At 39.5% G+C, this 24,382-nt stretch overlaps 1 protein-coding gene and 1 long non-coding RNA gene across 5 annotated transcripts in view; one reads left to right on the top strand and one right to left on the bottom strand.

Annotated features, from left to right (window-relative positions):
* LOC117200407 (uncharacterized) overlaps positions 1 to 24,382 on the bottom strand; it is a 38,121-nt gene that overhangs the window by 7,041 nt on the left and 6,698 nt on the right. For 2 of the 4 annotated variants that reach the window (XR_007473362.1, XR_004481957.2), the window contains exons 2-3: positions 22,833 to 22,967; positions 17,601 to 18,820 (exon numbers count right to left, since the gene is read on the bottom strand). This is a non-coding gene — a long non-coding RNA (uncharacterized LOC117200407). Of the gene's footprint in view, positions 1 to 8,972; positions 9,351 to 10,602; positions 14,332 to 17,600; positions 18,821 to 22,832; positions 22,968 to 24,382 lie in introns of those variants that run through there. The other 2 variants (XR_007473361.1, XR_007473360.1) reach the window with 2 other exon arrangements.
* Positions 287 to 13,088, top strand: TMIGD1 (transmembrane and immunoglobulin domain containing 1). The gene is made up of 5 exons (XM_033423310.2): positions 287 to 1,018; positions 2,581 to 2,684; positions 4,321 to 4,599; positions 8,013 to 8,291; positions 12,925 to 13,088. Exons 1-5 carry the CDS (start codon positions 912 to 914, stop codon positions 13,086 to 13,088), a joined length of 933 nt encoding a protein of 310 aa, XP_033279201.2. The 5' UTR covers positions 287 to 911.

The raw sequence follows: 24,382 nt of genomic DNA, 5'->3' as shown, positions 1-24,382 counted from the left end.
ATTCTCAGTCAGTTGAGAGCCTCAAAGGGATAAAACTTTCCCCTGCCATGCCTGTCTTAGCACAGCTTATATACTACACTTGGGTTGCCAGTGGTAAGTAATATTTTTCCAGCATTATTTAAGTTGTGTGGAATCTTCCAGTGTTTCAGCCGCTATGAAAATCAGACTCCCCTCAGACTTGCCCTATCACAATTCTCAGGCTGTCAGATTATCAAGCACAGCCTTCTAACTTGAGCATGACAACTCTCAGTGAGGTGTGCTACAATTTTTGCACAAGGTCAGGCTTTCTTGGAACAATTACATCCTTGATAGTAATACCTGGCCCCACCCAGTAACTTAAGTACACAGAAAAACTTGGATCTTAAGAAGATGCCTTTCCCAATTACTCTCTTCTCTAAGAATCCACAAAGAGAAACAGACTTTGAACCCAATGTACATTATTTACTTGACCCTACTGTCATAAAGTGTTCAAATTCAAGTATTATAAAGATGGTAACAGGAAAAGGATTCAGGGTTCCCAGATGGAGGAACGATTGGCCAAGGAAGTCAGCTTTCAGAGCTCAGTGGGTAAGCGGTAAGACTTTGTCTTGTATAGAAAGTAAAGAGTCATGAAAATTAAAAACAAATCAAGTGAGAGAAATTCCTTTTGAAAAGTTGTTGTCTTAATGGGGTGGAAGAGAAAGGGAGATAGCAATCATCCTCCTTAATAGGGTAGGGTGAGGTCTGCTAAGAAGCCCACACTCCCACTGTTTACTAAGCATCTACAGTGGATAGTGCTTGAGAAAACTCTATTAATGACCAAATTCTGAAATCATCACTGTTAACAGTGCTGTATTGGAAATCTTACTGACAAAATTTTTAAATTATAAAAGAATCAATATTATTTCTAATAGCATCTTACTGAAAGATTGATGAAGACATGCCAGCCAGAAAGAGTGAGCCTGGCAGGAATGAAACTTGCTCCTGGCAGGACAGGCCTGGCATGGGGAGGAGCAGAGCCAGCCCCCAAAAGTCATAGGTATGTTCCAGCTCTTGAAGTTTTATATTTGTGTTAAGAGGACAAAACTCCAAGTTGCTGAGGTCTTTGGAGTGGACAGGGACAGGAAGGGATTAACAGCAGTTTCTTTAAGGGAGATAATGTTTACCTAGGCAGCAGCATGGTGAAGAACATTGCTTTAGGAGTCCTGGGTTAGAATCGTCACCCTGACATTTACAGATCATGTAATTTGACATTTGGTCAAATTATATAATCTCTCAAAACCTTTAGAAATGACCTCAAGAAGCTTGTTAGGGGCTTAACTGAGATTGAAATAATGTATGTAAAGTGTTTAGCACACTGCCTGTTGCTTAGAAAACATTCCATATGTGTTTCTATTGTATTTATAGTGATACTCCTAAAAGGAAGTAATAAGTACATGTTTCTCCCAGATGGAAGCAGGGAATATCTTTGGGAGAGAGATGGCAGCAGGAAAAGTGCAGAAGAAGGGAGAAAAGAGGCCTTTGTTATTTATTCTTTTTAGCCTATACTGAGTCAAGGGGGAAGAGTGTTATGAGGGGTGGAGGGAAGGGGGAAAGCAGAGATTAATGTGGTTTAAAGCTTGAGGCTGGGACTTCACTGGTGGTCCAGTGGTAAAGAATCTGCCTTACAATGCAGGGAATGCGAGTTCAGTCCTTGGTCAGGGGACTAAAATCCCACATGCCATGGGGCAACTAAGCTTGCGCACCACAACTAGAGAGAAGCCCACGCACCACAACAAGGATCCCATGTGCTGCAACTAAGACCCGACACAGCCAAAAATAAATTAAATAAATAAATAATAAATAAATCTTAAAAAAAAGACTAGAGGCCGTGTTCGAATTGAGTCTTTTCTAAGGTACAAACCATTTGAATCTATGTGATTTGGAACAGTTTCAAAAATCCTCTATTAGCAGAGAGCAACTTTATGAAAAATGACCCAAGAGAGGCTTTCAAGACAAGAATTACTTTGTTCAGCAGAGGCTATCTGAGCAGAAAGGAAATTTCACTTTTCTTACTGTTAAAATGACATTCTATCAATGTCTCTAGGGAAGACTGGTTTCACCTTCCCCGGGGCTGCTCTGTAGCTACCCTCTGTTTTATGGCCTATTTCCTTGTGGTTTCGTTTTTTGCTGTCTTTTAAAAAACCCCTAATACGGGCTTCCCTGGTGGCGCAGTGGTTGAGAGTCCGCCTGCCGATGCAGGGGACACGGGTTCGTGCCCAGGTCCGGGAAGATCCCACATGCCGCGAAGCGGCTGGGCCCGTGAGCCATGGTCGCTGAGCCTGCGCGTCCGGAGCCTGTGCTCTGCAACGGGAGAGGCCGCAACAGTGAGAGGCCCGTGTATCGCAAAAAAAAAAAAAAAAAAACAGAAACCTAATACTAGAAGTACTTTGAACTTAGTAGTCAGAACAAGATTGTTTAATTAAAAACTAGAAATAGTACCATTATAACTGGGATGACTCATCTGGGACTTTATTTTAAATATATAATAGACAAGAGGAGGTTCATAAGCTCAGTGTAGACCAAAGTGCAGAACCAAATGCACTCTTTTTCCCCCAGCAGATCAGACTTAAATTCATTAAACATGGCATGGAAGACCAGCAGCCTAATGCAAATGTACAGATTTCTTCTCTTAGTGATTTTATTTCTGCCACATGAGATGACAAGTAAGTTAATACTTTTGGGCTTCTTTTTAAATAAAGAAAATTTCAGATTATAAAATGATTGGGGGCTTTGGGAAAATACAGAATCCAAACTGGAATGATTACACAGTTGGTATGGCTCAGAGTACAGAAGTCAGATAAAATAGTGAAAAATTAAGTGGAAAAATATTTTTATGGTTCTGATATTATAAGACAGGGTTGAAGTATTTTATTCTCTCCAGAGCCACAGCCAGAATTTTCCTACATTTTAATGCATTTCATTACTAATCATACCTAAAATAAACCTCTGCTCTTTATCTGAGCATACAACATACACGAAAATCTTTTCTATGTTTGCTCCCCACCCCAACCTGGAAATACCTTTTTCCTTCTTGATTCAAAAAGTGATAAGCAGTCACTGTAATATAAGTTAGGAAATATATAAAAGAATAAAGAAAAGTAAAAATCCCCCCAAATCCCATCATCAAGAGATAACCACTCAACGTTTTGATGTATATTCTTCCAGGTTTTAAAAAAATGCTAGGCAGCAATCACCAGTAGTTCATGCTTTTTACAGGAAAAGTTAACGCATTTACAGAATATATTAACAAACGATACACTGGGGGCAAGTTTGTGGCAGCTAAAGTCATTTTTTAGCTTTGTTACTTGCTTCTAAATGAGGAAAGTACAAACTGAAATTTAGGTATGTTACAATGGATTTCTAAAAATCAGAGGTAAAAATTAACTGCTATATATCCTGATCATCCACCCCACAACAACAGCTTTACCACACAAACCACAGATGTTTAAACATCTTATTTTACTACACTGTCAGTATAATAGCGAAACATCAGATATACAAAACCAAATTTGTCTATAATCCCATCATCTAATCAAAAATGTTTTCAAAGTAGCTTTTGCCCATATGCATATTCAATTTTTATATATTTATAGGAATTGTTAGAGACGTACTTTACATTCTGCCTATTCACCTAATATTATGTCTTAAATATTTTTCCATTTTGCTCTTTCTTTCTCCTTTGTATTTCCCCACTCCCATCCCCTTACTATGCTATTTCCAAGCACTTGAAATAAACAATTTAGATCTGGTAACTATTTCTCCACTGTTTTCTCTATTTTTATCCATCCTAGTCAATATATAGATAGGATTTTCCCAAGACTTGTCCATATATATATATGTATACATATATATATGTGTGTGCATGTATGTGTGTGTGTGTGTTTGTATGTATAGATGGGGTAATTCCATACATATTGTTCTCTAACCCAGTGGTTCTCAAACTTCTCTGCATACTAGAATCACCTGGGAGCATTTTTAAAACCCCAGTGCCCAGGTTACACTAATATTAATTAGTCAGAACGTCTGGGGGTGGGAGCCAGGCATCAGTACGTTTTTGAAGATCCCCAGATGATTCCAATGTGCAGCAAAATTTGGTAACCCTCATTTTTTAACCTTTTCCTTTTTTAAATTAATAATCCTTTTTCAATCTTTTCCTTGTAAAATTGCATAGCTCAATATGACTATTTTTAATCATTGCAGAGCATTTCATTGTACCGATGTAACATATTTAACCAATTCTCTAATTATGGTCATTTAGATTGTTCACTCTATCTTAATAGTTTCCTCCTGCACTCCCAGGTTCTGTTTTAACTGTGAATGGTAAAACTGAAAACTATATTCTGGACACTGAGCCTGGCCTCGAAGAATCTCTGAACTGTGCTGTTCAAAACCATACCAGAGAAGAAGAACTTCTCTGGTACCGCGAAGATGGGAGAGTGGATTTGAAATCTGCAAACAAGATCAACTCAAGCTCTGTCTGTGTCACTTCCATCAGTGAAAATGACAACGGCATCACCTTTACCTGCAAGCTGAGGAGGAATCAGTCGACATCCATCTCAGTGGTGCTGAATGTCATTTGTGAGTGAGGGGAAAGAAACTGCTAGTTAGTCTGTGTTGTCTGTACTACACTAAGTGGTAGATGAAATCTGGGTCTAAAGAGTATGTGTATTTTAACATTTGCTTGATACTGCCCAATTGCCCTATTTATGATCCCACAACATTGCATGAGGGTGCCTGTTTCCCACACCCTCATGAGCCTGAGTATCCTCAAGCTCTAAGAATCTGCCAGCCTGACTTGAAATTTTATTTTCATTTTCTAAATCAGGAATGAGGGTGTTCACCTTTTCATAAATGCATTAGCTTTTCATGGTTCTTGTCTGCAAAATGCTTGCTCATGTCCTTTACCCATTTTTCTATTAGGTTATTTGCCTTTTTCTTATTGATTTGTATAAGCGCTTTGTACATTAAGGAAATTAGCCTTTTGTCATTTTGAATGATAAGTATTTCGTCTATTTATTTTATTTTTATTTTTTTATTTTTTATTTTTTTGCGGTACGCGGGCCTTTCACTGTTGTGGCCTCTCCCGTCGCAGAGCACAGGCTCCGGACGCGCAGCCTCAGTGGCCATGGCTCACGGGCCCATCCGCTCCGCAGCATGTGGGATCTTCCCGGACCAGGGCACGAACCCGTGTCCCCTGCATCGGCAGGCAGACTCTCAACCACTGCGCCACCAGGGAAGCCCCTCATCTATTTATTTTTGACATTTTAAAATAGTTCTTTTTTTTTTTGCCATATTGAAATTTTACATGTTTGTGTATTTAAAATTACCAATCTTTTCTTTCTTAAACGTTTTTCTAGCTTTTGTGTTCTACTTAGAAAGATATTCATTGGCAATCTTTTAACATCACCTTAAACCCTCAAAGGTGAAGCTCTTTGATATTTGGGTTCCAGGTACTGGTAAGCCATTGGTGGAACTATCTGAGGTTAGTCATCCTTTGAATGAGTCTACGGAGGTGATCACGTAGGTGGTTTGGGTGGAAAACTGGTTCTACGTGAGGGGGGTGTGGATAGTGTGGTGAGGGGTGATGTGAGTAAGGGTGATAATATGGTGTGGTCTGGTAGAAAGAGCTCTGGACTTGGAACCTAGTAATAAAATGTCAAAGCCATTTGATCCCATGAGCTCAGCAAACTTTTCTGTGAAAAATTGATGCCATTGTTCCTGAGATAAAAGGGTGGGGAAAATGCCAAGGAATCCAGTACTGGAATCTGCTGGTATCCTGCAGCTTGGGCTTCCAGAGTGAATCACTTACATGTTTCTGGGCAAAGGAGCTTTGCTTTTTATTTCCTATGAATTGATAAAATGTGATTTTTAACAAGCTATCTCTTGTCAACTTTGTTAGAATCCAAGACAATCAGCATACCTTGGAGGTTTTGTAATCCTTATAAAATGACAGACAAGAAAACTGAGGCCCAGCATGAAGGCCCTAATTATCACATCTGGAACTGAGAACAGAAAACAAATCCCCAGGCTCCTAATCTAGTGCTCTTCCCACTGTAACCTTCTTAAGAGAGACGCAGTAGAAATGCCGATAATATGATTCAGTGGCTTAAAAAAATGATTTTCAGTTTCCCAGCCTGATTCCACATTTAATATTATCATCGTTGCACATATATAGAAAAAAAAACCAATTGGTCAGTGATTCATAGTGACAATAATTGACACAAACTCATCAATCAATAAATTAAGATAAGGTCATAAAGTGACAAGAATATCATGTACAATCTTGTGTATTATGGATTATTGTTATAAATGGCAGACCAAGAACTCAATGGAAACTTGATAATACACAATTTGAGGAGGGTGTGCAGAAACTTCTTTTATAACGTTGTTGCTGAAAGTATAAATTGAGACCACCTCTTTCGCAATATCTATCAAAATTTAAAGTGCACCTACCCTATGACCCAGCGTTTCTGCTTTGAGATGTTAACCTTAGAGAAATACGTGCACACATGCATAAAGAGACATATACAAGGATTTTTTTGGACTTTTCCTTTTAGATTTTATTTAAATATTTGCTAAACATCTGGTCACATTTTTCTCCTTGTTTTTGCTTTTAGTCTTTAGAATATAGTCACTACACAGGGTTCTGTCCTGAGCCCATACTTTTTTTTACAAGGATGTTTATTGAAGCACTGTTTAGCATTTTAAAATGAAAATAACCTGATGCCCATCAAAATAAAATAATTAAAGAGTCATATATTATACTATAGCACTCTAAAAGCAATGAGCTGGAATTCTGTGGTTCAACATGAATATATCTCAAAGCGTGCAATTGTTGAGAGAGTGAAGTCTTTTATGTAAACACTTCTCACCCTCCTAGAACAATACAATATATTTCCTATGGGAATATCATATGTATTTTTAAAATACTATTTAAAAAAAAAAAGATCTGCAAGTATTTACATCAAACTCATAGCACTGGGTGTCTCTGGGGAGTCAGGAAGTGACCAGGATGGAGTCAAGGAGGACCTTAACTTTATCTGAAATGTACTAATACTTTTAAAAGGGAATGCTCATGTAGAGCCGATATGCTTAAAAATTAATTTTAAATAGTTAAATAAAAAGGAACAACTATCTGAATACCATATAACATTCTTGTTGGACATGAATACAGAATTCAAACACATTCCAAAGAGCAATAAAATGTCATTCTTCTGAGAGAGCTATTAATAGCACAGCCTACTCAGGGTCTAATTATTCAGTGTGCAGATTATACAAGCTCCTTTTTTCCCTCCTTCTCTGCGTCTATCTCTTTCCTACTGCCCACTTTTCATGCATTTTATTACTCTTCTGTAGCTTGGCCAAAAAAATGCAAGGAGCATGGAGAAGAGGGGAGAGTCAGTTCAGCCATCTCTCCCCCTAGATGTTGGAAAGCCCTGGCGGTAGTAAGGGTTGGAATCATTTGGTGAAGATAAATGTGTTTGACAATCTATGGGTCTACAGATGTCCTTATCATGACGGGAATAAGAAGTTGCTCACACAGAAGGTTGAGTGGGACTCAAGGTTATGCTCACCTTCCATGGATGCCAGAGTTGCCACGACTGGAGTGCCTTCTGATAGAAGGACATTATTTCTAGAAGATCATTGAGGAAATGCAAATATGCGTTGGTAAATCTCTGGCCAGGACAAGTATGGTTATTGTTCCATGTGTTACAAATTGTCTACTTAATACAGATTCATTATTATATACATTTGTTTCATGGTTTGTCTTCCCCACCACATTAAAAGTGCTATTAAGTTTGAAACTGGATGTATGTTATTTACCATTGTACCCCTGGTTCCTAGCCCAGTGCTTGCCATACAGTAGGTACTCAATAAATTTTTGTCAAATAAATGAATGACTACATGAGATAGACTGAAGGGACATCTTGAACACTGGCAATAAACTACTGCTTATCTGCTAATTAAACTTAAATGCTTGCGTCTTGCAGTTCCTCCTCTCCTAAGTGGAAACGACTTCCAAACAGCTGAGGAAGGCAGTGATGTGAAGTTGGTTTGCAATGTGAAATCCAACCCCCAGCCTCAAATGATGTGGTACAAAAACAGTGGCTTCTTGAATTTAGAGAAAAACCATCACCAAATCCAACAGACAAGTGAGTATCTTCAACTGTCAATCACCAAAGTCAAGAAATCTGACAATGGAACCTACAGCTGTATTGCAAATTCACTTATAGAAACGAAGACCAAGGACTTTCACCTTATTGTCAAAGGTAACTCTATTGTTTATTTACTGAAATATAGTTGATTTACCATATTATGTTAGTTTCAGGTGTACAGCATAGTGATTTAATATTTTTATAGATTATACTCCCTTTCACATTATTACAAAACAATGGCTATATTTCCCTGTGTTGTACAATATATCCTTGTTGCTTACACACAGAGTTTGTATCTCATAATCCTATAGCCCTATCTTGCCCCTCCCTCCTTCCCTCTCCTCACTGGTATCCACTAGTTTGTTTTCTATATCTGTGAGTCTGTTTCTGTTTTGTTTTATACATTCATTTTTCTTTTCCACATATAAGTGATAACATACAGTATTTGTCTTTCTCTGTCAAATCGACAGAGAGCGTAATACTTTTGCGGTCCATCCACAAAGGTAACTCTTTTTTTAAGTAATATCTAGCATAGTACAAAACTCAGAGAGATGCTCAGTAAATATTTTCTGTGACAACTAATGATGATGACAATTATGATTAGTAGCTAGGATTTTCTTTGGAGAATTATCTCGATCCAAGGAATTCTAGTTGTTTCTTTTAGGGGAATTATTCCCATTCCATATAGGATACTGCTTTTTGAGCAAAGGTCCTTTTCTAGAATCAAGTAGTAGAAGACAGTTCTGGTTGGCTTTTATGGAGGAGTATTTCCATGAATTTTCCTAGGCAACAAGGTTTGTAGGAACTGGACTTTTTTTTTTTTTATTTGCCTGCGTTGGGTCTTCATTGCTGCGCACGGGCTTTCTCTAGTTGCGGCGAGCGGGGGCTACTCTTCGTTGCGGTGCGTGGGCTTCTCATTGCGGTGGCTTCTCTTGTTGTGGAGCACAGGCCCTAGGCGCGCAGGCTTCAGTAGTTGTGGCACGCGGACTCAGTAGTTGTGGCTTGCAGGCTCTAGAGCGCAGGCTCGGTAGTCGTGGCACACGGGCTTAGTTGCTCCTCGGCATGTGGGATCTTCCCGGACTAGGGTTGGAACCCATGTTCCCTGCATGGGCAGGCGGATTCTTAACCACTGCGCCACCAGGGAAATCCGGAACTGGACTTTTGAGTTAACAGCTTAGTGACTAACGGAAGAGAAGTCATAAACACATAGAGGAAAAATATACTGACTAGATAAGAAAATAGATCTATAAAATCACTCCTAACTCTGAAATTGTAACCTATAGGCTAATCAGAAAAGTGAGTGAGGGAGAATGGGGGAAACAGCTTCTTTCTCTTGGCTTCATGCTTCTTCTACCCAGGTTTATGATCTCTGCAATAACAAGGAACAAAAGAAGCTCCACGTGTCTTTCCCTCCTCTTATTTCTCACTCATACAGAAAGAGGAAGGCGAGATACCTGGAGGGGCAGATGCAGCTAATGCTCACGCACACATTTCCTGGTCTGGGGCCAGGATGCTAGAAGCAGCCGGACAAGCTGAGGCTCCCACATCTTGTTAGAACATCATTCACTTTGTCATTTGCCTCTCTGTGCCACTCATTGCCTTTCTTGCCAGTCCTCAGGAAGCCAATTGAACCCCAGCCAGAAGCGCTGGACATGTGACCATAGGGCTTCTTATTACTGTACCAATAGAGTGGCTGGTGGGTAGGAAGGGCTGCCAGTTGAATGCCCATCACTGTGATTACTGGTGCGTTCAGTAATTTCTCCTGCAGAACAGTGACAGTATGCCCAGGGGCTACTTGCTTTAAAAACCAAACCCACGGGCTTCCCTGGTGGCGCAGTGGTTGAGAGTCCGCCTGCTGATGGAGGGGACACGGGTTCGTGCCCCGGTCCGGGAGGATCCCACATGCCGCGGAGCGGCTGGGCCCGTGCGCCATGGCCGCTGAGCCTGCGCGTCCGGAGCCTGTGCTCCGCAACGCGAGAAGCCACAACAGTGAGAGCCCCGTGTACCGCAAAAAAAAAAAAAGAAAAAAAAAGAAAGAAAAACAAACAAAGAAACCCACCAAACCCACAAACTCTTGGTTAAGAAAGAATCATAATTGCTCTATGTCACATTAAACATACAGCTTGTGTGGCAAGCAGGATGCCAGCTTGGCAAATTAGCTTTCATGGGCAGAATCCTGTTTGGGGTTGAGCTCTTCCAAACCAACTGGTTTTTCTCATTTCTTCCTGCGTTATTACTTGCCTGGCTATTGGCTGCCTTAGGAGCATAAGCACTCCGATGCTGGTGCTCAGGCTAAATGCCAGGTTTGCCATGAGCTCTCCCAGCTTCACCGCTCAGTGGGGTAGTTTATAAATGAGGCTGTGCAAAGTGAGAAATGACATCACGGATCTTTTCTTGAGCACAAGATTTTAGCCACGTGTTGAGATTATTTTACCGTAATGAATATGGGCTGGGTTGCGTTGGGGGGAAATACCAGATCTGGTTATAAATAAGAGAGTAAAGGGAAGAGATGCAGTTACACTTTCCAAACTCACTTTCAACAGAAACTTGGAATCCAAAGTGAGCCAGTGGGTCAGGCAGTTTATTTCAGTTTGTTTATGGAGTGAAAGCTGTCACGTGTGGCTTCATTTTATTCAGCTTGGTAAAAATATTCTGATCTGTGACTGAGTTCTGATTTTTTCCCCCAACTATACCACCTTTGCCTCTCCTTCATTTTGACATCTTTCCTTGGCACTATAAGTTCATGGGGTCCCCAGTAGGATGCCCTTTGGTGTGTCCCAGGGCTGGCTATTACAGAGTCAGGGTTTACAAGAAGTCCCAGGGACTTTCCTGGTGGTCCAGTGGCTAAGACTCTGTGCTGCCAATGCAGGGGGCCCGGGTTCAATCCCTGGTCGGGGAACTAGATCCCACATGCTGCAACTAAAGATCCCACATGCCGCAACTAAGACCCAGTGCAGCCAAATAAATAAATATTAAAAAAAAAAAGAAGAAAGAAAGAAATCCCATTGAGAAGAGCTTCTCCAGAGGGTTGGTGTCACCCACACCGTCATGAGAATAATTTTTAGCAACAGCCAAAAGAGAGCAAAAGTAAAGAATGCTTAATCTACTCCCTAAAATTATCCTGAGCCGGACACATAATGGAGAAGACAACAGTTGAAAGGTAAATAGTGTGTCATACAATTATGGAGGGATAAACCCCATTTCATAATCTTGAGGCAAATAGGGCTTGGGCTTTGAAATTAGATTAATCAAAAGTCTTCTCTTCCCCTTCTCTCTTCCTTTCACCCTTCATATACTATCTCGTAACACTTTGTCCTTTACAACACTATCTCAATCTGCGGTAGTTTTTTTTTTTAATGTCAGTCTCTCCCACTAGAATATGAGCTCCTCAGACACAGGAGCCCTCCATGCCTGTCCTATTTTTTCAGGGCTAAGAACAGCACCTAACACACAGTAGTCATTTAGCAAAAATCTATTGATTTCATTCACTCTACAAACTCAATTATACAATAAATAGCACACTCTTTATTTCCTATAAATTCCAAAAATTTTATCTTAGCCATGATTGGAGCCCCTTTCCCTCCTAGGGTGTCATCAGAATCCAGGAGCTTAGACAGAGTCATTTAAATACCTTTGTTGACCTTAGCACTCTTACTTTTGTACGTTTCACCCCATATCAAATATATTAACATGAAGTATTAAGTATACTTTTTGGCTGTAAAAATTTGAAAGGGTATTTAAAACTTGCATACATTTTAAATTTTTCTATAAATAAGTTATTAATTTGGTTCTTAAGTTTTAAATGTTATTATTATTATTTAACAGTTCGGTGATAGTCGACACAAAGTTACATTTTATAGATGCTTAAACATTTATGCATTTTGATTAACTTTGCCACTTTATTTTCATATTTTGGAGCCAATACTTTTTTTTCCAGTCTCAAATATTTTCATAGGCTCTTGGAAAGCTTACAAGCACAGGGACTGCACCTATAGTACAAAATGGCTCTGAGCTTACCTGGTGTTCACAAAACAAGGGAATGGGCTTTCACTTCTAGGTGGCTGGTGTCTTCCTAGCCCAAATTAGAAGTAGACTCTCTGTTCTTCCATATCATTTAGGGAAAGATAAAAATCTTTGCCAAGATTGGGAAGGCTGATGCTTAGAGTTCTACTTTCCTAGGGGCAGGCACTATGCAATCACCCTGTATAATGTCTTGTCACCTACCTGGGGCACAATCACAGCACAGCTACAAGGGTCCCACTGTTCCTCCCTCCTTAGTCCAGCAGCTTCCTCACCTTTTCTCTTCTTCCTCTTAAAACCTTCCTGCCTCTCTTTCTCCTTCGAGGATACCTCCCAACATCTTTCGGGCTTTTCAAATGGCAGGAAAAAGCATTGATTTCAGCTTACTTCTGCTTTCCGCATGGCAAAAATTATGGATCAAGCACAAAATGATCTGACTTTGGGGAGTTATTCATATTACAATAAATTATCCTTCCAAAGAGGAGTGGATTCAAAGCCTGTCTCTGCTAGTTACTAGTTCTGTGACTTTGGACAAGTAAACTCAAAGCCCCCGGTTCCTCGCCTATAAAAAAGAATGATAATAAAATTCTTCAGGACTGTTTGGAGAATTTAATTAAGAGGAAAAATGTTAAGTGCAAGGCACCGTGGCTGGGACATACTAGAAGTACATAAATTAGAAGCATATAAATGTTAACTTTCTCGTTTCCTGTGTTTGCACTTCCAACAGATAAAGCTTCATCTGTACCAATAGAACCCATTATTGCTGCATGTATTGTGGTCTTTCTGACCTTGTTATTTGGACTGATTGCCAGAAGAAAAAGAATGATGAAGGTATCTAAGTATTCTAAGCTAAAAAGTCATCTAAACAAAAGCAGAGAACTGGCTATATAAGTGACTATAGAATTAGGAACCATACTTGAACGATCTGGTCTCTCTCCCATGAGATCTAAAATGGAAGTTGCTTAAGGGAATAAAATTGTACATCTATTATGAGTACAGCTTTACGAAGAATAGAGTAGAAGGATAGAAGTGCATGTGGACAAGACCTGAATGAAAATAGCTGTGGTGTTAGAAGTAGGTGCTGATTTTTCTTCCTTTTAAATTTCTCTTTATTGTTGCTATGGTTCCTTTGGTACAATAAATAAATAAATATAGAGGCGCATCTGCTCTGGATTCAGAGATCTGTGTGAAAAACACGGCACTTACTGCTCACCTCTTGAGTACAGCCACATGCCCTGGTTGTGGTGGGCTGGAGTTTGAATTGTTGAATGGTTAACCTTGCTGGTTAGCATGATGCAGAGGACCTGCATGCATAGGTTAATGCTATGCATTTGACTCCACCAGTTAATCCAGTGCCAAAGGCAGGCAAATGTGGCAGAAAGCCTCTAAGGAAAGGCCAGTGTGGAATTACCTTTTCTTAGGTTAAATAAAAATGATTAATGTGGTCAAAGAAATAAGACCTCGACCAGTGCAGAGGTGGCTGTATTCCCAGCCACCTCTGTATTGGTATGTATTTTTCTACATAGATGATTAACAGACATTTGGGTTTCCGGTCCCTTGAGCCACCTTGATGCATTCAAAATGTTTATTCATGGGCCTTAGCAAAACAGGCAAATTCATTGCCCTTGTCCTGTTTGCTTTTAGCTCTGCGTAAAGGATACAGATCTTCAAAGCAGAACAGCTCTGTAAGTACTCTGGGCTGGGGTCAACGATTTTCCATAAGCAGATGGGTAGCAGTCAGTGGTGCGCATCATAAAGCCCATCCTGGGCAAACTCCTCCTGAGATGGAAGGTGCTAGAAGGTGAAGTGGTTCAGAGGAGAATGGAGGGTGGAGGAGAATCTGCCTCCCCTTTAGAGGAAGACAGGTGAGGCTAGGTTGGAAGGTTGCTTGGAACTGACCACACCTTTGGTCTTGAGCCTGCTTTTTCTTTAAGCAATTTCAGGCTAATTCTTGTGCAAACTGCCTTTTATCGCCACACAATGTAAATGTCTGAGAGAGCTTACCCTGGAGGAAGCCACTGCTGCATTCTCCTTCACAACTAGGTCAGAAGCCACATTCCTCATCCTAAATACCGCCTCCTCTTTGGAGCTTCCTTTAGACTGTTGGCTCCAGCATACCTGAAGCGGGCAGTGGCTAAAAAGAACAGAGGCATACTTTCCAAGAGTATGAATTTTGTTTTGATTTTTTTTCTTAGCGTTATGATCACCTTTATAATTAATTTCTTGATTCATTTCAGATGAAAAAGCCAAGATGACATCTAATACGGCAAGAGTTTTGCATCAGGACCTCCTTGATTTATGTAGTCCCGTCTGTATTTATTGCTATTACTAAGTTCATTCCTGTCAAATTGTCAGAGGTTATGAAGAAGTGTTTCATTAAGCACTTAGAAGTAGTTATTATGACTAATTTAATATACTTGCAAGAACACTTTCAGGAAGAAAGCTGTAAAGATTGAAAGATAAGATTTTTAAAGTCTTCTCCTTGAAGGATATGTCAATTAATTGAAATTTGTCCTGAAAAGATTGGTAACCATTTACATTTAGTGTGTATTCTTCTAGATAGGAGATTAACAGACATTTGGGTTTCACAAATCAGTACACTACCAAAAAAAACTGGGGGATGGGGGCAACATAGAGGGATCAATTTCTAAAGTTGCCAAGGAAACACATAAGTAATATCAATTATATCTACCTTCACTGTCATTTCAAAAAAGAAATGTTCTAGGACTAAAAAAGGAAGGATATAATCTCAGAATATAAAGTATTCCTTTAAATGGAAAAAATTCAGTATTATAAAAAACAACATATGTCCTTATTTTTCTCATCGTGGTTGACAGTCACAAACTTTGTGAGTTTTGTGTGGTGATGAAGATGAAAACGGCAGGGGACAGGGGATAGCATGTTTGTTTCCTAGTATCCTTTGTTCTTTTCGCATAGCCACTTGCATAGATCCAGCGATATTATGAATCAGCCTGTACTCTTCTCATATACCTTAATTTAAAATTGCAGCTCTCCTATTATTTATCGCTGACTTTCCCCACTTCCATTCTTTCTTCATTTTTTTCCCTGTAAGAGTCTCTGCTTCAGTTTCCCACACAGCTGGGGTGGGTTATAGGGAGAGGCAGCCTTGGCCAGAAGCACCCTTGATTGTCTCTGCTGTGCTCTCACTCTATCTTAGAAAAAAATTTTTTTGTCTAATGTTGCAGGAGCTAAATGTGCCACAGTGAAAGAGAAAGAGAGAGAGCTGCTTGCTGTCAGACAGGTGGTTAAAATCCCTTTATTGCCTTAGAAGCAAAGAGAAGAAATGAGCAGAATGTATTAAATCTTAACAGTCTTTTGTTTCTAAGAAGAACAGACACATCCTCCTGTTAGGCTCCTCTTTGCTTCCTTGGAAACGTCAGCATGAAATGGAGAGAGAGACCATTAAAAACTGTGGTTCACAGATTTCTCTGTCTTCTTGGAGGCCCTAGTAGGTTTTGTGGGGAAGCCTTCAGATCATTTCCCTCATTCAGGATTTCTCAAATTAGAATTTGGAAGCCCTGTGAAAATGCTGTAAGGATAAGGTAGGAGGACTGTGAAAATCTGAAAGGTTAGACAATTAAGTAGAACCCTGGAAACGAGAAATTAAAAAACGGTGGGTTGGGATAGTTTAAAGTGGAAGAGGAAACAGAAAAACTTAACTTTTTTAATTGGACTTGGAATCAGGAGATCTGAGTTCCAGTCTTGGCTGTGTTACCTTGGGCAAGTGCTTTTCCCTCTCTTGGGCCTTTGGAAAATAAGGAGGTTGGATTAAGAGGAGGATTAAGATGCATTTTCATTTTAGCTTGAAAATTCTGTGATCCTAAAAAGATTCCCACATAGTTTAATGTCTAAAGGAGTTGGCAAGAAAGACTGAAAATGTAATACCTTTGCCCCGCCTAGCAGAGTCATGAATCAGCTTTGTTCTAGGACATATAAATATCCTTGAGAATTACAGGTCATCAGGAAAGAGTTTCTTCACCCTTGTTAAATACAATGACCTTGTACATTAGCACAGAGAAGGAACCTTAACTAGTTTTAACAGAGCACAGCAATATTATAAATAGTCATTGCCTCTCATTTTGCCTTACAGTTTTGAAACAGAGTCTGTACTAAAACTATGTCTATTATTTAAACTTAGAAGTTAGCCTAGAGCCTGTCTTAGAAAGATGTGAAATTCCAGGATTCAAAAGAAACCCCATATGTAAATCAACTATACTTCAATTAAAAAATAATAAAATTTAAAAAATAAAGACACCCCATAACCTTTCCCCAATGTTTTCTCTACCTACTGTGAGGTACGGGGAATTCCAACATTCCCTCATCTGGTTTTGACCCTTTGGACTACAAATACCAGTGGAGAAGTGACAGAAAAATCCAGTTGCTCCCCTCTCAACCTTTTTATCAATAAGGACAACTTTCATAATTATTATTTTTCTCCTTCTTGGGCCCCATATTTTGAAAGAACTGGTCTATCAAACAAATTTTACTTATTAAATAAGAGTTATCTGTTTTCCCAATTTAAAAAACATTTATCAATAATACCTACTTGTCAGTCTAAGCTTCTTTTATGACAATACAATTACCCACTTGATGTAATTCCATTTAAAAGAAAATAAATCTCGTACTATAGTTAACCTGCGCAGTTTTTTAGAGGTTAACAATATAATCATTGCAATCAGGCTTTTTGAATCATTGAAAATAGCTTACAACTATTACCAAATAGTTCACCAACTTTACGCCTTTCATCACCATGATCATGACTACTTTCCTGAACCTATTAGCCAGGGGTCATAAAGTCAAATTCTTACAGGGGTCAAGCAGATCAATGAGTGAAGCAGGCTAGATGTACAACAATAGGGAGTGGTGGAGAATGTGGCAAATAGCACATCTATGTCTAAAAGGGGGCTGATAGTTACCACTGGGGACAGGTCTTCTGATTCTGTAAGAGAAGTCAGAAATCTGGATTTTTATGTGTAGTCCTCCTAATTTAAAAAAAAACTTTAAAAAAACTCTTGTATATCTAGGAGTAGAAGAATATTCTCACCCCAATATGTGTTATTCTCTGTTAGGTAAGTTAAAACCTGGTGTTGACTTGGGCTTTCATTGTTTCATGGAGATTTTTGTGAAACAGCTCTTGTAATTTTCACTCATAGTCTACTATTCCCCGAAGCTCAAGCATGATCACGATGAACCAAATCAGAGGACAGTTAGTTCTGCAGAAATACCTCAGAGATATTGCAGATACACTGCAATAAAGCAAACATCTCAAAAAAGTGGGTAACAAATTTTTTTGGTTTCCCGGTGCATATAAAAGTTAGGTTTACACTTCACTGTAGTCTATTAAATGTGCACTAGCATTATGTCTAGAAACGATGTACATACCTTAATTTAAATATACTTTATTGCCGGGACTTCCCTGGCAGTCCAGTGGTTACGACTCTGGGCTGCCAATGCAGGGGGTATGCGTTCGATCCCTGGTCGGGGGACATAAGATTCCCACATGCTGCGGGGTGCAGCAGAGAAAAAAACCCAAAACTTTATTGCTGAAAAATGCTAACCATCATCTGAGGCTTCAGTGAGTTGTATGTAATCTTTTTGCTGGTGAAGGGTCCTGCCTCAATGTTCTTGGCTGCTGACTGATCAGGATGATTGCTGCTGAAAGGTTGGGGCGGCTGTAGCCATTGCTTAAAATAAGGCAGTAATGAACAATGAAGTGTGCCACATCAATTGATTCTTTCTTTCACGAGTGACTTCTCCATAGCAGGCAATGCTGTTTGATAGCATTTTACCTGCAGTAGAACTTCTTTCAAAATTGTAGTCAATCCTCTCAAACTCTGCCACTGCTTTATCAACTAAGTTTATGTAATGTTCTAAATCCTTTCTTGTCATTTCAACAATCTTCATAGCATCTTCACCAGGAGTAGATTCCATCTCAAGAAACCATTTTCTTTGCTCATCCATAAGGAGCAACTCCTCACCCATGAAAGTTTTATTATGAGATTGCAGCAATTCATCACATCTTCAGGCTCCACTTCTAATTCTAGTTCTCTTCCTATTTCCACCACATCTGCAGTTACTTTGTCCACTGAAGTCTTGATCCCCTCAGTCATCCATGAGGGTTGGAATCAACTTCTTCCAAATTCCCGTTAATGTTGATATTTTGATCTCTTCCCATGAATCATGAATGTTCTTAGTGGCATCTAGAATGGTGACTACTTTCCAGAAGGTTTTCAATTGACTTTGCCCAGATGCATCAGAGGAATTACTATCGATGGCAGCTATAGCCTTATGAAATGTATTCCTTAAATAATAAGATTTGAAAGTTGAAATTACTCCTTGATCCATGGGCTGCAGAGTGGATGTTGTGTTAGCAGGCATGAAAACAGCATTAATCTCATTGTATATCTCCATTAGAGCTCTTGGTGACCAGGTGCATTGTCAATGAACATTGTCAATATTTTGAAAGGAATCTTTTCTTCTGAGCCATAGATCTCAACAGTGGGCTTCGAATATTCAGTAAACTATGTTGTAAACAGATGTGCTGTCATCCAGGCTTTGTTGTTCCATTTATAGAGCACAGGTTTTCAACAGGTACCAAAAAACTGGAAAGCATTTCAGATAAGATGTTAATAGCGCAAAGATAGATACATGCCTCAGTGAGACAGATTGACCCTTATACTAGCTAAATGAGAGCAATACTCTGTAGGACTGTTATTTTCTGAAGTAAAGTTGATCTGTTTCTCAATTTTATGTGTATAATACTCTCCTGGTGCTAGCTTTGGCGAATTTTGAAATGTTGGCCCCAGTAATGATTGTGCTAGTTCATAATCTTTAGATTAGATTATGAGTATAATCCCCAAAAGCGTTAGAAATATTTCCAAGCAGTTTCTGATCTTTTGTTTTGTTTTCTTTTTTGTTTTTTGTGGTACGCGGGCCTCTCACTGTTGTGGCCTCTCCCTTTGCAGAGCACAGGCTCCGGACGCGCAGGCTCAGCGGCCATGGCTCACAGGCCCAGCCGCTCCGCGGCATGTGGGATCTTCCCGGACCAGGGCATGAACCTGTGTCCCCTGCATTGGCAGGCGGACTCTCAACCACTGCGCCACCAGGGAAGCCCCTATCTTGGTTTTTGACATGCCTTCCTCGTTAAGCTTAAAGTAAGAGACACGCGCATCTCCCTTCATTTGAATACTTCGAGGGCACTGTAGGGTTATCAATTGGCCTAATTTCGATACTGTTGTGTCTCGGGGAATAGGGAGGCCTGAGGAGAGAGAGAAACAGGGGAACAGCTTGGTCGATGGAGCAGTCAGAACACACTCAACACTTATCAACTGTTTGCTGTCTCATATGGGCACAGTTTGTGGCACCCCAAAACAATTACAAAAGTAACATCAAAGATCACTGATAACAGATCACCATAACAAATATAATAATAATGAAAAAGTTTGAAATATTGTGAGAATTACCAAAATGTGACACAGAGACACAAAGTGTGCAAATGCTGTTGGAAAAATGGCACCAATAGACTTGCTCGATGCAGGGTTGCCACAAGCCTTCAATTTGTAAAAATCACAATATCTGTGACGCTCAATAAAGCGAAGGGCAATAAAACAAAGTATGCCTGCGCTGTGCTGAGGACTTTACCTGCATTACTTGATCCTGTGAACAACCCTACAAAGTAGTCATGATTGTCTCAACTTTGATGATGAGGACACTTGGGCTCAGAATGCTTAACTAAGTAATAGAGAGGGACTAAGCTGGAATTCATACCAAGCTGATCCAAAGCCTGGGACCTGGAGTAGGAGAGAAGCTATCACAGAAGGGGCAAAAGTTGAATAATAAAGACAAACCACCTCTCTCATAATTTCCTGTTGTTGCAACAACCCTAACAGGTAGGTGTTGGAATCCCCATTTTACAGATGAGGAAACTGAGGATTAGAGAAACAAAACAACATGCTCAAACTCACACAACTAGCAGGAGGTGTAGTTGGGATTTGAACTCAAGGCAGTTTGACCCCACAGTCCATGCTCCTTCCTCTACATTGCAGTATCTTGGAGACTAAGGATTAGGATAAAGCTACCAGAAAGCGACTGAGAACATCTTACTGCTTTAGGAGTTTGGGGGTTGTAGCAGAGATATTCATCATTCACTGAATATCCTTGTGCTCTTCACATTTCCCTGCTCGCTTGCCATTAACTAGCCCATGTGAATAGTTCTAGTCAAGGGGTTATGGATAGAATTAACGGTGTCACTTTCAGACAAAGCAAAGCAGAATGGATGCATATTCTTTCACTTTTTCCTTCCTCTGACATGGCAACTGGGGAGAACATCTGTTAGTCTGGGATTTGAATAATGATGTGGAACAGAGCTACCTGCTCACATGTAAGTGAGAAGTAGATCCTTGTGTTAAACCACTATTCTTTAGGGTTAATTTGTTACTGCAGCATAACTTAGCCTATCCTGACTAACACAGGTATTTTCATTGGCATAATTCAAATACTCAGAAAACTTTCATTATAATAAGAATTCAGGGGAAAGTTTAATCTAGTTTAATGAAATACTGCTTAATTTCAAGGGCAAGTTCATAATAATCCCCATCCCTCCCACCAGGGACCCTGAGTCATATAAAATGCTGAATAACCTGCAGTAAAATCATAATTTTCCCTCGGAATAGACTTACATCTATTGACAACACATCTTTAAGGAAATAGGGCAGCAGTAGTGCAGCTAGAAAAAAATTAATTCATTTGTTTCATTTTATTAAAAAAGACAAATTATACTTAATCTCATGCCAGCAACTACAGAAAATAAAATCTATATGTTAATGACAAATTCCTTAACACTCATATAATCTTTTTTCAAGAGCCTATCTCTGAAACATCAAGGTTGTTGTATAGCAAACATCATGGGTAGTTTTTTTGTATGTAATACTAGAAAACATGAAGGACACTACTGTGAATTCTCAAAAACCTGTGCTCTCAGAGGATTGTGTACATATTAAGAAAAAATTGGAGATCTGGTGTTCCTGCCAACAGATTCCTAAAGTGTTGCTGTGGAAACTCATGAATTATTTGTCTTTATTTCTCTGGGCAATCTTGGTAGTAACAATAGTGTCAGCCTCTGTTTAAATTATAGGTATTAACAGCAATCTCTTATATTTTCATGTTACCTTATAGTTTATAAAACATTTTACACAGGTCTTGTTTGATCCTCACAGTCACTCTGGGAGACAGGTAGTGATATCATTATTTATGATGATTTTGGCTCTAGGTGAGTACTACAATTGCTCTCGGTTTTGTACAGGACAATCATTCAGCCCTTTTGCCTTATGGGTAATCACTGTATGCCAGTAAGAATTGAGATAGGAGATGAGAAATTAAACTAACACATGTAATTTTTAGAACTTCTCAAAACTGAGTTCTCTGAGTTACCTGAAGTATAGTGACATCACATAGCAATAGTTATACTCCAATAAACACTTCCCTTATATTGTACTATGCTAAGCACCTTATGTATAACTTACTTAATCTTTATAACAATCACATAAGAAGGGTCCTATTTTTATCACACCCATTTTACAGGGGAGGAAAACTGAGGCACAGAGAATTTAAGTCACACGTCCTGGGTCACACAGTTTGTTAGTGGCTGAATAAGAATTGAGACCAAGGTTGTATGGTTCCTGGGTCTTTAACCATTAGACAAAATTGCCTCTTACATTAATGACTAACTTACATAGTACTTCCTACATGGCAGGAACAAACATATATAAACTCATTTAATCCCTATAAGCAACACATTTAACATTTGAATTCAAATCGAAATTAGATTTAGGAGATAGAGAGGAAAAAGAGGATGGGTAAAAAAGGAGGGGTGCGGAGAGAGAGAGAGAGACAGACAGGAAGAACAACTTAAAAGTGCCTGCAATGAGACATGCCATTCAACTGAAAGAACATGTGCCCTGAAGTGAGCATGAGATGAGGAGGAGAATCAGCTCCCCTGGCCAGTCCCAGTTAATTCCCTCATAGCTCTCAAAGTGTGAGCATCTCATGTGCTGAGGAAGAATCTAGTGCTCACAGATTTGCCAACTACTTCATTTGGTTCTCAACCGAAGAAACAGCAATCTCTTCCCATACTGGAATAGAAACCTGCCCTGCAGTGCTTATTAAGAGGAGGTGTTTGGGTCTCTGAAGTGATACTTTCCCAAAGAATTTCCAAGGATAGTGTTGACTATAGTCTATTTTTGCCTGACTTTGGAACTTTATCTCTGAATAAGCTGCAACCCACTTGTATCACTGAACATGAGCCAGGTCAAAGGGAGTAGCTGGATTCCTATAGCTGTAACGCAACTCTGCTGCATATATTCAACATTGCTCATGGAAAAGTTTCAGCTACCAGATGTACATGAAGCTACCACATGTACGAACAGAAAAACAGGCCTCTCCTCCTGGCTCAGCCACTAAAGAGCTGCTCAGCTCAAGGGTGTCACATAATCTTTCAGAGACTCTGAACTAAGGGACTATACCAAAAGACAATCTCTAAGATCCTGCGAGCCCTCATATTATATGACTGACATTTAAAAAAATAATTTAATGGTAACAAAACTTAGGAAGTCTTACCTCCTTGTGCATCATTCTGCAAACTGTATGTTCCTCTTGCAACAGATTCTCATCCCAAAACAGGTCATTTTTCACTCCAGCTGTCATTTGTAGGCAGTTTATAGGCAGCTCAAGGGCATCATTTAAAACACTGCACTAAAGAGGATATAGACTTTGCTGTCGATAAAGAATCATAGCCTTGAATTCTTGAATTTTATAGTTATGGTACTCATAAAAGTGTTTAATAACAAACTTGGCTCACTTGGAAATCACCAGTCTAAAGGACTTTGCCCCAATCTGACATGTGGATCATATTTGTTTTTAAGAAAATATTTAACAATTTATTAACAATTTCATATTTCTGCTTAAGATTTCTGCACAACCTATTTCAATCACTCTAGATGTAGGCATAATGTGTTTTATGATTCCACAATGCTATTAAGTTAAGCCTCTTGGGACTTCCCTGGTGGCGCAGTGGTTGAGAATCTGCCTGCCAGTTCAGGGAACACGGGTTCGATCCCTGATCCAGGAAGATCCCACATGCTGCGGAGCAACTAAGCCCGTGCGCCACAACTACTGAGCCTGTGCTCCTAGAGCCCGTGAGCCACAACTACTGAGCCCACGTGCTGCAACTACTGAAGCCCACGTGCCTAGAGCCCATGCTCTGCAGCAAGAGAAGCCACCACAATGAGAAGCCCGCGCACTGCAATGAAGAGTAGCCCCCGCTTGCCGCAATTAGAGAAAGCCCGTGTGCAGCAACGAAGACCCAACACAGCCAAAATAAATAAATAAAATAAATCAATTAAAAAAAAAGTTAAGCATCTATTAAGCTTTTAAGGCTTCTATCATTGACTTTGTTTTGTCATGATGAGTGGTTATCATGATTTTCTACCTATATTAGACCAATTAAAATGGGCCAATGTGAAAACTTAACAGCTGCATACGTATGGGCCCAAGAAAAACTTCCTGATTATGTTCCATTTGTCAAAGCCTAGAGTAAAAGCACCCATAAAACTAAACCATCCACAAATGGAATATCCACAATGGTTACTTCATTGCAAATTGAAAAATGACGTTCAGCAATTTATAAATCTGCAAGTTTATTATTTAAACTGACATGTCTCAAGTACTTGTTTCAAAATTCTTTCACTTACATTATATCTTTTGATCCTTAGGCTTAGAGAGCCTGAACTCTTAGTCTCTGGAATCAGACTACCTAGGTATATATCCAAATTCTACCACTTTACTAGCTGTGTGGTGATAGGCAAGTTACCTAACCTCTCTGTTCCTGCATTCCCTCATCTATAAAATGGGGATAGAAATAGAATCTACCTCCTGACTTATGGTTACTATGAGGATTAAATGAGCTGAGACGTGTACACTGTAAGTCACACTAAGCACTCACTGAATTTTAGCTATTATAGCTACTATCCCACTTTACAGAAGAAACTGAGCCTCAGATTAAATGATTTTTTACACCTATAAACAGGAGTTGGGACTTAAAAACAAGGTCGAATGAACTTCAAACCTTTGCCTCTTAACTCCACATTGCTTTTCTTATTTAAGAGAAG

The sequence above is a fragment of the Orcinus orca genome, chromosome 19 (assembly GCF_937001465.1).
Source record: "Orcinus orca chromosome 19, mOrcOrc1.1, whole genome shotgun sequence".
Classification (NCBI taxonomy): Eukaryota; Metazoa; Chordata; class Mammalia; order Artiodactyla; family Delphinidae; genus Orcinus; species Orcinus orca.
The sequence above is the reverse complement of the archived record's forward strand: the minus strand, read 5'-3'. Positions and strand labels throughout refer to the sequence as shown.